General features: G+C 38.5%; 1 protein-coding gene across 3 annotated transcripts in view; it reads left to right on the forward strand.

Annotated features, from left to right (window-relative positions):
- Positions 1 to 491: 491 nt before the first annotated feature.
- Positions 492 to 14376, forward strand: part of SLAIN1 (SLAIN motif family member 1) — a 53165-nt gene continuing 39280 nt past the window's right edge. Inside the window, exons 1-2 of one of the 3 annotated variants that reach the window (XM_039886928.1) lie at positions 492 to 1318; positions 14006 to 14145. In XM_039886928.1, coding sequence (XP_039742862.1) covers positions 720 to 1318; positions 14006 to 14145 — 739 coding nt within the window. In that variant the 5' untranslated portion in view covers positions 492 to 719. The remainder of the gene's footprint in view (positions 1319 to 14005; positions 14146 to 14376) is intronic. The other 2 variants (XM_039886930.1, XM_039886929.1) reach the window with 2 other exon arrangements.

Raw genomic sequence — 14376 nt, forward strand, 5'->3', positions numbered from 1 at the left:
ATTTTGTTTCTGTATCACCAATTAGTGGATTGTCAGCATCGTTTCGAAGCCTTTCTGTTTCATCTATTTACTTTTCGGTTCTCGGGAGAGCGTCCCCTACCCTTTGGTTTCCTATAGGTTTCATTAGCTTAGTAGCCTAATGTTATTAAGCATAATAGTGCTTTAGGAAGGTCGTAAACCAATGGGCGCGTGGGTCGCTCCTCCAGGGCTGGCACCTGCAGCATCGGCTCCTTTGGAAGACATCCCCGGGCTGGGAGATGCACGTAGTTCTCACTCTCCGCAGCTACGTGAGAAGTGCCTGGTAAGGCGGGAAAGTTCTGGTAAGGTCCAATCAGGCACCTGGGATTAGGTAGCGTGGGTGGGGGTGACGCCCCGCCCCTTGGAAGAACCTCCCCCCTTGGCCGGTCTTCCACTCAGACCCCGCCCACGCGGCGCCCGCGCCCCGCCCCGCCCTGGGGCCGCGGCTAAAACCCGGAGTCGCCGAGGCGCCCAGGGGATTGGAGAGACGCTCTGAGCATGTGCAAGGCAGCTCGGCGGCGGCAGCCTCGGCTCGAGGCTGGGGCCCGGTGCTGATGCGAGCAGCCGACTCGGCCTCAGCTCCAGCGTGGTCAGTCCCCTGGGCTGGGGCGGCAGGAAAGAAGCCGTAGCATCCCCGCTACCCGAGGAGCCGGCACGGAAGCGCGCAGTCCCAGGCGGCTGCGGTGCCCACTGGGCCCACGATGATGGCGGAGCAGGTGAAATGCACCTCGGCGGGGGGCGGCTCCGGAGCGGGCTCCGGGCCAGTGGTGAACGCGGAGCTGGAGGTGAAGAAGCTGCAGGAGCTGGTGCGCAAGCTGGAGAAGCAGAATGAGCAGCTGCGGAGCCGGGCGGCCAGCGCGGCCGCCGCCCCGCACCTGCTGCTGCTGCCGCCACCACCTCCCGCAGCGCCGCCCCCCGCCGGGGCCTGCAGCCCGTTGGGTCCGCGGAGCCCCCCGGCCACCGCCGCCGCCTCGGGGGGCTTGGGGCTCGGACTGGCTCTGGGCGCCGGGGGCAGCAGCAGTGGCGGCACCAGTCCCGCGTTCTCGGGGACCTACTGCCTGCCTAGCCCGGCGCCCTCCCTGCTCTGCAGCCTGGCGCAGCCCCCCGAGGCGCCCTTCGTCTACTTCAAGCCAGCGGCGGGCTTCTTCGGCGGGGGCAGCGGTCCGGAACCGGGGGGCGCCGGGACGCCGCCTGGGGGAGCAGCGGCGCCACCCGCGCCGCCCCCCACGCTGCTGGACGAGGTGGAGCCTCTGGACCTGCAGAGCGTGGCCGCCTGGCGGGACGAGGACGACTACACCTGGTATGGCCGAGCTGCGCTCCCTGCCCCGGGACCCGGGCCTCTGAGGCCGCGGCGGCGGCGGCGGGGAGGGTGTGGGCAGGAAGAGAGACGCGGGCCTCGCCAGTGCCCCCCGACGCGGCTGCTCGGCAGGTGCCTCGCCGGGCGGTGAGCTGAGGCTTTACACGAGGGCGGAAACCTGCTTCTAATAGCTCAGGCTAACCCGACTGGGGATGTACTGATCCCCTCCGTCTCCTTGTATTCTGCTCTCTGCTGATGATTGGGTCCCTAGCGCCTCCTTAGTATTAACTGAAAAATCCATGCTAGCTTGTCTTTTTGTCACTCAGTCTTGTTCTTTTCCCCCGTCTTTTTTGGTAGTGACGGGGGATGGGTAGGGGTTGGCCTCAGTCTGAGGCTGTAACTGTTCTTTCCTTCCAAACGCTGGACAGGATTTACGTGTGGTCCCTCCTCCCGTGCCATCCCTCGCTGCCTGGTGACGGATCGCCCCTTCGAGATCCGTTCTTGTATTTTGGGTTGTGCCATCGTACGTCCACGTCCCCAGCATTTTCATTGATAGCTTCTCATTTAAGCGACCGATTTGGTTTTCTAACTGTGCTGACCTCACGGGCTTTCCTGTTAGTAATTGTGTCAAAAATGAGAGCTTTTCAGGGAATGGAGTGGGCAACTTGAGGACATTCTATTGCATAAGAACCAAGGAGCTTTCTTTAATTTTTAAAATTACACTGGTGATTGAAGAAAAGTGAGATTAAAGAAACTATTTTTTCGAAACTCTCAAGTTTTCTGATAAGGCTGGGAGCATTTATTCAGTTGAAATCTGGTTAGCTCTTTCTACTTTCCTTCAATGAGTAACCTTGGAAGGGGTTCTAATTCCTTAGTTTTCATGCTACTTGCTTATGGAGTAATATACTTCAGTCACTAGAGAAGTAGTGGGGTATGGTCAGATGGGTAGAAGCTTCAGATAGTGTGGAATTTACCTTCATGTGGGGAAAAATGAACAGCACTCACCTCTTCATAGCAGTGGCTTGAAGAGTAGTTGTAGTCCTTTTATCTTGGGTGCTTTGATTTAGGACCTTCTTATTTTTGCAAGCTGGGTTTCCTCACTTTCTTTGTGTTGCTCTTGCATGATTGCACAGGAGGGAATGGGAAATGGAGAACCTTACTGGTTTCCTACTGGGAACTGTGGTGTTCCTTTTCCCTTACACTCTTCTATATGAGAACTCTGATTGTAAAGTACATTAACTAATTGGTTTGATTCTGAGAATCAGAACGTAAGGAGAATGTTCATATATAAGGCATTCATCCTCTTTAATACTTTTCAGCAGCTGTGGCAGTAGCTCAAGCTGTAAAAATCAAAACAATTCACCGCTTTCTGGAAACTTTAAGCCAGTCTTTAGAAGCTACACCTTTTCTTGTGAAGCCAGGCTGTATTGTAATCTCAGTTTCAGCCTGAATATGTTACTGGAAAATGCTCTCGTGGTTCTTAGATTATCATGAATAACTATAAGCCCTTATGCCACTCTAATGTTATTTTAGATTTAGTACCCATTTGGCCTTTTCTGAATATATATACTTAAGTAATGGAAGGAAACTTATTTATATTTTTGGAGATCAATTCTATGCTTTAAAATATTAGTACTTAAAAACTATACCATACTATTATAAGTGAATTAGATTGGTGATATATATAATTTTATTTTAATAATATAAAACTATATATAATTTATTTCTTTTGAATGGATTTCTACCATATTTAGTTGTCATCCAACTATTGCTTGTATTTTATACCTAAAGTTGGCTTTTGTAGTTTTTTAAAAATCAAAATAGCTTTTTTTTAAAAAAAAATCACCTATTTATTGGGATTAGCCTGTTAGCACTTCAGATGGTTTGAAGCAAATCTAAATTGTAGCAGTTTTTAATAATTTTATTCATCGAATATATGTGAATGAATCATTGCCTTGACACTTTACAAATGTTTCTACAGACAAAAGGCACAGTATTTATAGAGTATTGTATTCTCCTCAAAACAAACCTAGGATTAGAATCTCAGGTGGAAAAACAGAGGGATCATTAATCTTAGTGGGATGAACTTAAAATTTTTTTTAAGGTCACCAGATTTACAGAAAACTTTCTATCGTAGCATTTTATGCTTTAAGATATTTTTGTATTGCAATATTTTGACCTGTTGATGAAAAAATAATCAACAGGTTTTACCCCACTTGTAAATGCTTGTAGTTTCTTCATCACTGAAAACTGTATGTCCCTGTCTTGTGGTGTCACAGGGTACTTTTCCTTTGGATTCCATGATATATGTTTGCAGGATGGCAACTTATTTTTATTTTCTTTGTTTATTAGGAAAAAACTAATGCATAATATGTACTTGATTATTTTAGAAATATTTAAAAATAAAAGTTACATTTTCATCGTAAAAGTCAAAACACAGAAGTGAATATGAGGTTGCAAATCATCCCTCTTACCCTCAATTTACTACCATAACTCAAAGTTAACCCTGTTGACATTCTGTAGGTCCTTCAAGATAAAAACACAATTTTACATATCAATTTGCAAATATATACGCATCAGTTTTTTTATACTTTAATTGAACAAATCTTGGATATCTTTGTCTCCCTGTGACAGATGCATAATTATGAAGGTAAAAGTGTTATGCACCAAGTTATTATTAACTGAATCACCTGCAGTTTTTTATTCATTTTTATCATGATTTCATCCTAAAGAGTTCAAATTGATATTTGATAATTTATTTAGAATAGTTCTTCCTGCTAAGATGTCCTGTCTTCAGGAAAGAAAGTTCACAAATGTAGATCAATCATTGAACATTTTACAAGTTCTTTCATGTAAATCTGTTTTTTCTAATAAAGCAGAGTAACTATTCACCTTTTAACAACCTGGACTATACTTGGCTCAAGAATTATGTGTAGAAGGAAAGCAGTGAATTTGTAGTCAGTATTTGCTTGATGATAGTTCATTGGTTGATAAATGATCAGTCAGATGTCTCAGGTCTGTTTTCAAACAATTATTTAATCTATAGGTATCTTCTATTTATAACAAAACAAACTTTGATGTAAGAAAAACAGTGTGTTCTGCTTTTCATTTTGATGAAAAGTTTTGAAGCAAAACAGTTGTCTTATTTCTCCAAATATTTATCTCAGTTGAAGTTAAAAAATTTAATTCTGCCATAATACAACCTGGTTATCTTTAGCACAATGCTGCTAGAATTAAATGTCTCAGGAAATTAAAGTTGATTGAGATTCCAGAACCTTAATTGTTAAGTCCAGTTATTTTAATCCCATAGTATTTCATCTCCGTTATTTCAATGTTGAGGGACTGAAGCCCCGAGGCGAAATGACATATGTAAGGTCCTACAGTTATTTACTGACAGAATTAAGATCAAAATCTAGGTTTACATAGATTCAGAAGTATTTGCACCATTGGTATTTTTTCTCAGCTTTGATGTGACCCATTTGTGGGATATAGTCAGTTTAGAGGATTGACCAGCATTTCCTTTTTTTTAAAACATTTAAATGTTATAAAATTAACTTCTAAGTTTATCTTGTATCTTTAACATGTCAAAAGTAACAGATATTTAAGTTTCTTTTTTTTTTAAATGAAGTGCAGTAGAATATAAAATCAGAGTGCATTATATCTTAACGATAGAAACTTATCTTGGATAAATTTATTTCAGTTTTACATGCGTGTAACCTGGGTTGAAATAGTAAATGTGTTTGTGTTTTATGGTCAAAGTTAGGAAAACTCAAGTTTATACTGTTTGAAAGCTAAATGGACTTGGAGAAAACAGGTGGGAGAGCATAGCTCTGAAGATGGTGTAGCACTGGAGGAAGATCTTGCACACCTCAGCCAGAAAGACAAGTCTGTGTTTAGAAAATGCCAAGATAAAAATGTGCAAATATGTAAAATACAATCATAAAAAGACCTTTATTTTAGTGGAGTGGCAGTAAACAGAATATTGAGACATGTAAAAGGAAAGTGGCAGAGATTTTAAACTTGCCCACCTGGAAAGGACAGGAGAAAAGTACATAATCATACAAGGGAAAAATGGTGATAAGTATGAATTAAGGAAAATTTAATGAATGAATATTCATCTTCTATGTGTAACACCAACACCTTGGACAGCTGGCTAAAATCCTTGCCAGTTCTTCATCAAAGCTGTTGAACACCTTGTACTATACATATGGCACAGCTAAATTAGACCACCTAAACTGTTTTCTTTGCATAATTGATTTTCAGTGAAAAGACCAAAGGGTGCTTCATTTTCTGACAATGCTAATTGAAAAACTGTTTTCTAGGAGAAAATGGAGTTGACTAAAATATGTGCTGATGTGTCTTTAAAATGAGTAACTTTGAGATGCTACAATGAGACACTGAAATAAAAGTTTAGATCTAACTGGAGGGAGTGGTGAGATTCTGCTATAAGATATAGTTCAGTAAATAAATTTGGACTTCGTGTATCTTTTTAATAGTTTAGTGGTGGTAAGTTTCTTTGCAGTGGATGACCAGTTTGACCCTAGCAGGTGCTAGTGAATTGAAAACTGTTTAACTAGAGATTGATTGTACCTATCTGTGCTGATGTTTTAGCTTTCTTTAAAATAAAACTCGTGATCGAAGGCTCTTAAAGTTGCTTAAACAACTTCATGTTACTTTTCCATGACAGGCTCTGTGTGTGTGTATGAAGCCATATCATTTGTTTTTGCATTGTCTGCCAGAAGGATGACTTTAGAACCAAACATTTACTTGAGAATAACTGAAGTTTCTTTCTAGACAGTTGTAATACTTCATTTGAAGCATTCAGGATTATTATGGTGGGCTTTGTATTATTTCTGACCTCTCAGTGTTAGCACACGTATGAGTCAAGGAGTCCAGAATATGAAATGTATGGAAGAGATTCTCTGTGGATAATAGCTTCTAGTCATGTGCTTTTGGAAATTATTGAAGAAAAGTTGAGGAAAATTAGTGTGACATTTAAGGTAATAGCTTTTCTAATATTTGAAGAATTCTTAAGTTTTAGGCTAAGTTTTTTCAGATATTCTTGCCAGATTCTAATATACCATCAGTGAAACTAGAGAAATTGAAAGTAGTTTGTAAGTCACTAGGAAGTATGTCGTGTGAATGATAGCAATAAAGGATATTGTAAATGTTGCTGGCATTGTAATACCAAAGGATAAGGTTATTTTTTTAATGACTTTAAAAGATTGGAACCATTTAGGAGAAATACAGCTTTTGCTTTGCTTACCTACTTTTGGAGATCTATAAGTTGTACTCAAGGAATTTATAGCTACATCTCTTTATTCTTTATTTAAATCTGGCTCTAGGCTTTAGCCATGGAAGTAATAGGCTCAAAGCTATACTGGGTACATTGTTTGGAGACTAACTCTGAAAATGATCACTTATCTTAATACCATATATTTACATAGTGCTTCTAAAGTTTTATCAAAGTAATTTAAAGTAAGATGTAAATAGTTGAAAAACTCATCTCTAGCTAGGTTTTTTACAGAAAACAGCAGTCCTCTACTCTTTCCTACTTCTGCATCCACCACACAAGCATCCTTTTGTACTCCTCTATTTATTTCTTTCGTTCTTTATGTCTAAACAGTATTTATACTATATATTAAACATCTATAGACTTGTTTTGGAAGGTGAAGACTAAGCTCTCTTCCCCTCACCCCCAAACCACCATATCTTCTTTTCCTTCCATGTTTTTTTATAATTTTTGTAATAAATCATATAATGTCTGTATTATGATTATAATTATTATTAGCTGAGCCCTGTGAATTGTATGTTAAATTTATTTTCTCTAAACCCTTTGTTTCTCCAAGAGTTAATAATGGTCTCTCTTTTCCCCCTTCACTTCCTTTAATCTTCGATTACTAATTGCTTATCCACACACTCTGCTGGAGCCATAAATTCCTCAATAAGGTCCAACACATTTGATAATCTCGTAAATCTGTTCTTAAAAGTATATTTTGTAATGCTATCCATGGAACGGATATGCTAGTCATGGGAATGCCTTAGGTTTCTTGCCTGTGTAGGAGCTACTATTTCTTAAATTCTTTTTCTTCATATTTCATTTGTTCTTGGAGGTGGGTCATGGCCTCCAGTAGCTTTCTGAGAAAGGGCACGTGTACATTTTGAAATCTTGCATATTTGAAAATATCTTTATTCTTTTCTCCCTTATACAAGAGTCATGGCTGAGCTGGGTATAAAAGTGTAAGTCAGTTTTCCTTTATGTTTGAAGACATTTTTCTGTCTTATTCTAATTGTCATTATGTTCTAAATATTGAAGTTTGCTGTGATTTGGATATGCAATTCTTTTTGACATTAGCCTTTTTTTTTTTTTTTATCCCTAGTGTTCTACGGTGTCACATTGTACCTTGGTATGGGCCTCTTTATCATTTGTTGTACTGGACATGTGTGGGTGCTTTCACTCTAGAACTCAATGGCTTGTCTTTAACTCTCAGAAATGTTCTGTCTTTTGTTTTTAACATAACTTTCAGTGTGTGTGTGTGTGTGCACGCGCACTCACGCGTATTCGTGTTTTAAAACTTGCAAAAATCAGATTTAGGCTCATCTGGTGCAGTCATTTAATTTTCTTATCTCTCATTGTAAATCTTTCTTTGTTTTGCTTCTGGGAGACTTCATCTTGACCTTCTAAACTTACTGAATCTTTTGTCTCTGCTATAATAGTTTCATTTTCCAAGAACGAAGAAACTGTATCTTTTGTTAATATCCTGTTTTTGTTTTACGAATGCAACATTTTCTCTCAGATGAGATTTTTCTCATTTCTTTTTTACCCTCTACTTTTAGTCTCAGGGTTTTACTTAAAAGGAATATTACAAGTATCTAGTGTCATTGGTTGTTTGTTCATACCCAAAGGAGGCATTGAAGCTTATCTAAAGCTCTGCATAGGTGGCGCTTTTTGACTGGTGCACTTTACTAAGTGATTGGGTGGATAGCAGTTCAATTTTCAGTATCTCTAGGTCTTCTCTTGGGTTTATCTGTTTCTCCAAACATTAACCTTCTGTACTCCTGGAAGGTATAAGTACGGCAGTCAGTTCTAGGAATGTAAAGGGATACATGGGGCTAGGGTTCTAATGAATCAGGAGATAGACTTTCGTTTAATTTCTCTGGTACATTAAGGTTCTTCAGCCCTCCTTCAACTAAATTTGGTGTGCCTGAAGTCAGAGCTTCTCTGGATCAGCCCGTCTACATAGTAAGTCTCTGGTCTTAGGTTGTGATAGAGAAGGGGTGGCGGGACTGGCTGTAATGGGGGTAGAGGAGGGGATCTGGGGTTCTATTTGTTTCTTATGCAGACTTTCAACTGAACTTCCTGCTTTCAGTCACATGACCATCCCATGTTCTGTGAACTTCAGGGTTGTGTGAGACTTAAGTACCAAATAGCGTGGGCGGACAATGGAGTGTGAAAGGGAGAGCTCCCCACAAATGAATATGGCATAGTGGGTCACTTAACAATCAGATGTTCCTTTGGCAAGTGAGCACTGCTTTCGAATATGCTGTGAGGCTCTGTGGTCAAATGAAAGAACTTTATTACAAAGGCCCTAATTGGTTAAGGAAATCTTCTGTGGAGTTCACTACATGCAAAAAGCAAAAAAGTCTACCCCCCCAAAAAAAAAAATTGGTGTGAGTATCTGAAATCTGGAAGCAAGCTGGTTGGTGGAAGCTTCCTAGTAGATAGGAATGGTTGTCCCTCGTGATGTAGGAGATACTGGGCAGAACAGTGCTTCAGATAGTGGCTTCACGTGGCAGCGAAGAGGGATCTGGGAATAAGCAAAGGCTCAGATAGTGACATGAATTTGTGTATTAAACAGTGAGGAAATTTTGTTAAAGCCTAGAGATAAGGAAGTTTCACACTTGACTAATTTAGGGGCCCATTTATGTCAGGACTGCTTCTCTCTCATTTACCTACATGTAGTTGGCAACCTGAGTCTTAAGTATTAAGAAATTGAAGGGCAGGAAGCAGTTCCTGTCTTGTGTCTTTTATTTTACAGCTCTGTTAAGGATTAAGTGAACTATAAACTGCATCTATTTAAAATGTACTATTTGATGGGTTTTGACGTGTGCGCCCACCCGTAAAATCATCACCACAATCAAGACAGTGGACGTATCCCAGTCGTCCAAGTTGGGATGGCCCTTTGTATTCCCTCTTTCCTTGTCCTGCCTACTTCCAGTCCAGACAACCACTGATCTGATTTCTGTCAGTCTAGATTAGTGTTTTCTGTACTTTCATAACGACGAAATCATATAGTATGTACTTTTTTTCATTTGTTTTGATCTGGCTTCTTAACAATCAAGATAATTATTTTGAAATTCATCTGTGTTACGTGAATCAATAGTTCATTCCTTTTTTTTGTGAGAGCTATTCGATTGTATGGACATAATGGTTTATTCATCTTTTAATGAACATTTGGGTTTTCAATTTGGGGCTGTTACAAGTAAGTCTTTGTTATGGACACATGTATTGATGTCTTTCTGCTAAATACTTAATGACTTCTGAATGACTGGAACAGATAGCAGGTGTATGTTAACTTTTTAAGAAGCAGACATAATCTTTTCTCAAGTAGTTATGCCATTTTACATTTCCACCAGCAGTGTATGAGTTCCAGTTGCAACACATCATCACCAATACTTGCTATGGTCAGTCTTTTTAATTTTAGCCATTCTAGTAGTTGTATGGTAGTTTCTCATTGTGGTTCTAGTTTGCATTTCCTTAATGACTAATGATGAGCTTATTTTCTATACGCTGTTGGCCATCTGTAGATTTTCTTTGGTGAAATGTCTTTTTCATAATTTTTATTTTTTATTGGGTTGCTTATTATTGAATTTGCAGAGTTTTTATATATGTTCTGCATACAAGTTCTTTTATCAAATATATGATTTGCAAATATTTTCTCCCAGTCTATGGTTCATCATTCATTCTCTTAATAGTGTCTTTCAAAGAGCAGAGTTTTAATTTTTATGCAGTTCAGTCGATATTTTTTCTTTTATGGATTATGCTTTCAGTATAAGAAATTGTATCTAAGAAATATTTGCCAATCTAAGGATACAAAGACTTTTGCTTGTGATATCTTCCAAAATTTATAGTTTGGGGTTTTACATTTTTGTGATATATTTTGTGTTAACTTTAGATATTGTGGGAAGTAGGTTTACTTTTTTGCAAATGGATATTCATTTGTTTCCCCAACCATTTGTTCAAAAGACTAACATTTCTTCATTGAATTATGTTTGTACTTTGTCAAGCATCAGTATTCCATATATGTGTGGTTCTGCTTCTGTTTATCTTTGTGCCATATGAAACTCTCCATTACTGTGGCTTTGTGTTGAGTCTCAATCAGTAGTAGTTCTCCAACTTCACCTTTTCCTAAGGTTGTTTTGGCTATTCTAAGATTTTGAATTTCCATATGAATTTTAGAATCAGCTTTTACATTTCTACCAAAAACCTGCTTAGCTTTTGATTGGGGTTTTGTTAAATAGATCAAATAAGAATAATTGACATCTTAACAATATTTAATCTTCTGACCCTTGCACATTGTCTCCCCATTTATTTATCTTATTTATCTTAGAATGTTTTGTAGTTTTAATTGTATAGGTCTTGACATCTTTGTCAGATTTATCTTTAGATATCTTAGGGTTTTTTTTAATGTTATAAATCGAAAGTGCAATTTCAAAAATTCTGATTGTTGCTAAGATGTAGAAATACGTTGAACCTTTTTACATTGATCTGGTATCCTACAGTCTTGCTTGTAAACTCCCTTATTAGTTCTAGTATCTTCTTTATAGATTTCTCAGATATTTTACATAGACAACAATGTCATCTGTGAATAAAGACAGATTTACTTTTTTCTTTCCAATCTAAATGTTTATTGATTACCTGGTTGCACTGGCTAGAACCTCCTGTCTTTGTCTTGTTTCTGATATTAGGGGAAAGGCATTCCTAGTCTCTCATCGTTACTTTTTTTGTAGGTGCCTTTAATGAGATCAAGGATGTTTCCTTCCATTCCTAATTTGCCGAGTTTTTTTTTTTTTTAATCAGGAATGGATGTCATATGCTTTATTCTTTGTCCGCTGAGATTATCATATGGTTTTTCATGTGTGTGTGTGTGTGTGTGTGCACACGCGTGCGTGCGCACATACACACACATAGTAAATTGCACTGATGTTTGAATGGTAAGCCAACCTTTCACTTCTGGAATAAACTCCACTTGGTAATGACGAAGTAAACTTTTTATATATGGTTGGACTCAATTTACTAAGTATTTAGACTTTTTGCTTCTATGTTCATGAGGGATATTAGTCTTTTATTTCTTTCTTTATGTCTGTATCTAGTTTTGGTATCAAGGTAACACTGGTGTCCCAGAATGTGTTAAGATATGTTCCTTCCTCTTCTGTTTTTTTGGAAGAGTTTGGGAAGAATTGGTATTCTTTAAATATTTGGTGGAATTAAGTGATGAAATTGGGTTTGGGCTTTTCTTTGTGGGTAGGTTTTTATAATTTTCTGTTCTTTAAACCTGTATGTTTATATATAAAATGTATATGTTGTAGGCAGCATAAAATTGGGTCTTTTGTGACCCCTTTAAAAATAAGGAGAAACTTGTCCACATGCCCATCATAATCTCACCCCTTAGTTTTATTGGCTACGATTGTGTCCAGGGCCTGTGCCTAAAGAAGTCATTGGGCAAATGAGGATAACAGGATTACTATGACTGACTTAGCCCAGTGCATCCATCACCAGGTGCGGTCTCCCAACAGCAGTATGAGCATCACCTGGGAGCTTGTTAGACATTCAGATTCTTTGACCCCACCCCAAACCTTCTGAATCAGGTAGGTTTGAATCAGACCTACCTGCCAATAGATGTTATCAATTTGTGTTTTAACAAGCCCCCTAAAGTATTTTGATGCACCAAAAATTGAGAACAACTGGCCTGTACTAAACTTGGGGGTCTAAAGAGAGCAACCTAGTTAGTACTGGACAGTTCAGGTAGGTGATAATCCTGTCATAGAACACTGAGGTGGGGCCCAGGAATAGAAATTTTTAACTAATCAGTATACTCTTGTTGAAGGCAGGACTATGTTTACACTCACAGGGGATAATGATATATTACGGTTATTATTAAATCAATTAAAACAGTATTTTAGAATCTTCGTCTGTAACAGGGGTTAGCGAACAGGCACATTGGGCCCACTGCCTGGTTTGTATAGCTGATCAGCTAGATTTTTACATTATTAAATGATTAGAATAAAAGGGTACTATTTGATGACATGTGAAAATTATGGGAAATTCAACTTTTTTAAAAAATTATTTAAATTAGTTTTAAGTATACAGTACATTGGTTAGACATCTATATAGCTCATAAAACAATCCCCCCAATTGCTCCCTCCTTCCCCTGGCCCTCCACCTAGCCATCATATTAATGCTAACTGCATTCCCTATGCTGTGCTCCTCCCCACACCCCGCCAAAAAAAGTTGAATTTCAACTTTTAATGTCTATAGTTAAAGTTTATAGGAACACAGCCATACTTATTCATTTACATCTCATCTGTGATGCTTTTGGGCTGCAATAGTGGAGTTGAGTAGATGTGACAGAGTCTGGCCTACAAAATGTAAATACTTACTAGCTGGTCCTTTACAGAAAAAGCTTGCCAACCCCTGACCTAAAAGAATAAGTTGCTGATGAATAGTACAGTCCCCAATATATCTTGAGTAACTGGTAACTTATTCTAATAGTCTTGTGAAAGAGTGAATAATGAGGTATGTTATTTCAAGAAAGTATGCTCATTAGAATTATGGTAACCTTGTTTGGAGGAGTATTTAATGAGATTTATAATTAGAATACAGCCTTATAAAGTAAGGTCAATTATGAGAGCCTGTGATTGTAATTTTTTTCTTCCTTTATTTAGTTAACTTTTAGTTAATCCTCAAGACAACCATTTTATGTAACCCTATCACTGAAACTAAAATTTACGCCAGCACAATATTTCGTTCAGTAAAAGGAAATCTCTGTTTTAACTTACTGTGGTTTGTGGTGGTGATTTCAAATCCTACCTATTGCTGTGTAATGAGATAGATGCTGGAAGAGAGCTCTTCCTAAAACATATTTTGAAAGCTGTTTGTTTGGTTTTAATGAGAAAGAAACACATAACAAATTTAGTATAGATTTGAGGCAGGGGAACTACCTGATTAAAGGTTGAATCAACAAACAACTGATTTACACTTATTTTTAGGTTTTTTTTTTTTAAAGAACATAATATTTGCTTCGTTTGCCATGTCGTATTTACATACATTAGCCCAAGTTCATGTAAGATTCTGTTGCCAAGAAAGAGATGAAAATGTTCATTTCTAGAAATATAAGTAAGGTCGTTCGATCATCACAGTACTCATTCAGGGTTAGTTCCATAACAAAAGTCCCCAATCTCTGACTGAGACATAATTTCATAGTTTTTTTAGAAGTCCTTCCCACCAAGCTACAGTAAGTGTCATATTTTGTTTGGGAATGTTTGCCTGTTAAAAAGTAATTTTGGTATTTGAAGTCATGAAACATGAGTTTGTTTTGATAGGAATGATCAAAGATGTATTATTTTCTCTAAAAGAGGTAATTTCACCATACCTATATAATACCTATAATGTAGATTTCTTTTTTTAAGGTTATACGTTGGCTCTTCAAAGACATTCTCATCATCAGAGAAATCCATGAGCCCTTTGCAGTGGTGTAGACACGTCCTAGATAATCCGACTCCGGAGATGGAAGCAGCAAGGCGCTCCCTGTGCTTTAGACTGGAGCAAGGTAATTGCAAACCTAAACATTTACATTCTCAAACTCTTGCCACTGTAAACTCTGTTTTTGTTGCTGGTTTTGGAATAGACACTTACATGGAAAAACCTTACCCTGAGGTCTGGCTCTTGCATGCAATTCACTTCACATGTATTACACATCAGGGTTTCTTAATATAGAATATATTTAGTTTCCTGATTGTTTTCAGTCAAATTTTGAGCTTGTTTTAATTTGTATTGGAAA

Source organism: Pteropus medius, unplaced genomic scaffold, assembly GCF_902729225.1.
Source record: "Pteropus medius unplaced genomic scaffold, Ma_sr-lr_union100, whole genome shotgun sequence".
NCBI classification, from domain to species: domain Eukaryota; kingdom Metazoa; phylum Chordata; class Mammalia; order Chiroptera; family Pteropodidae; genus Pteropus; species Pteropus medius.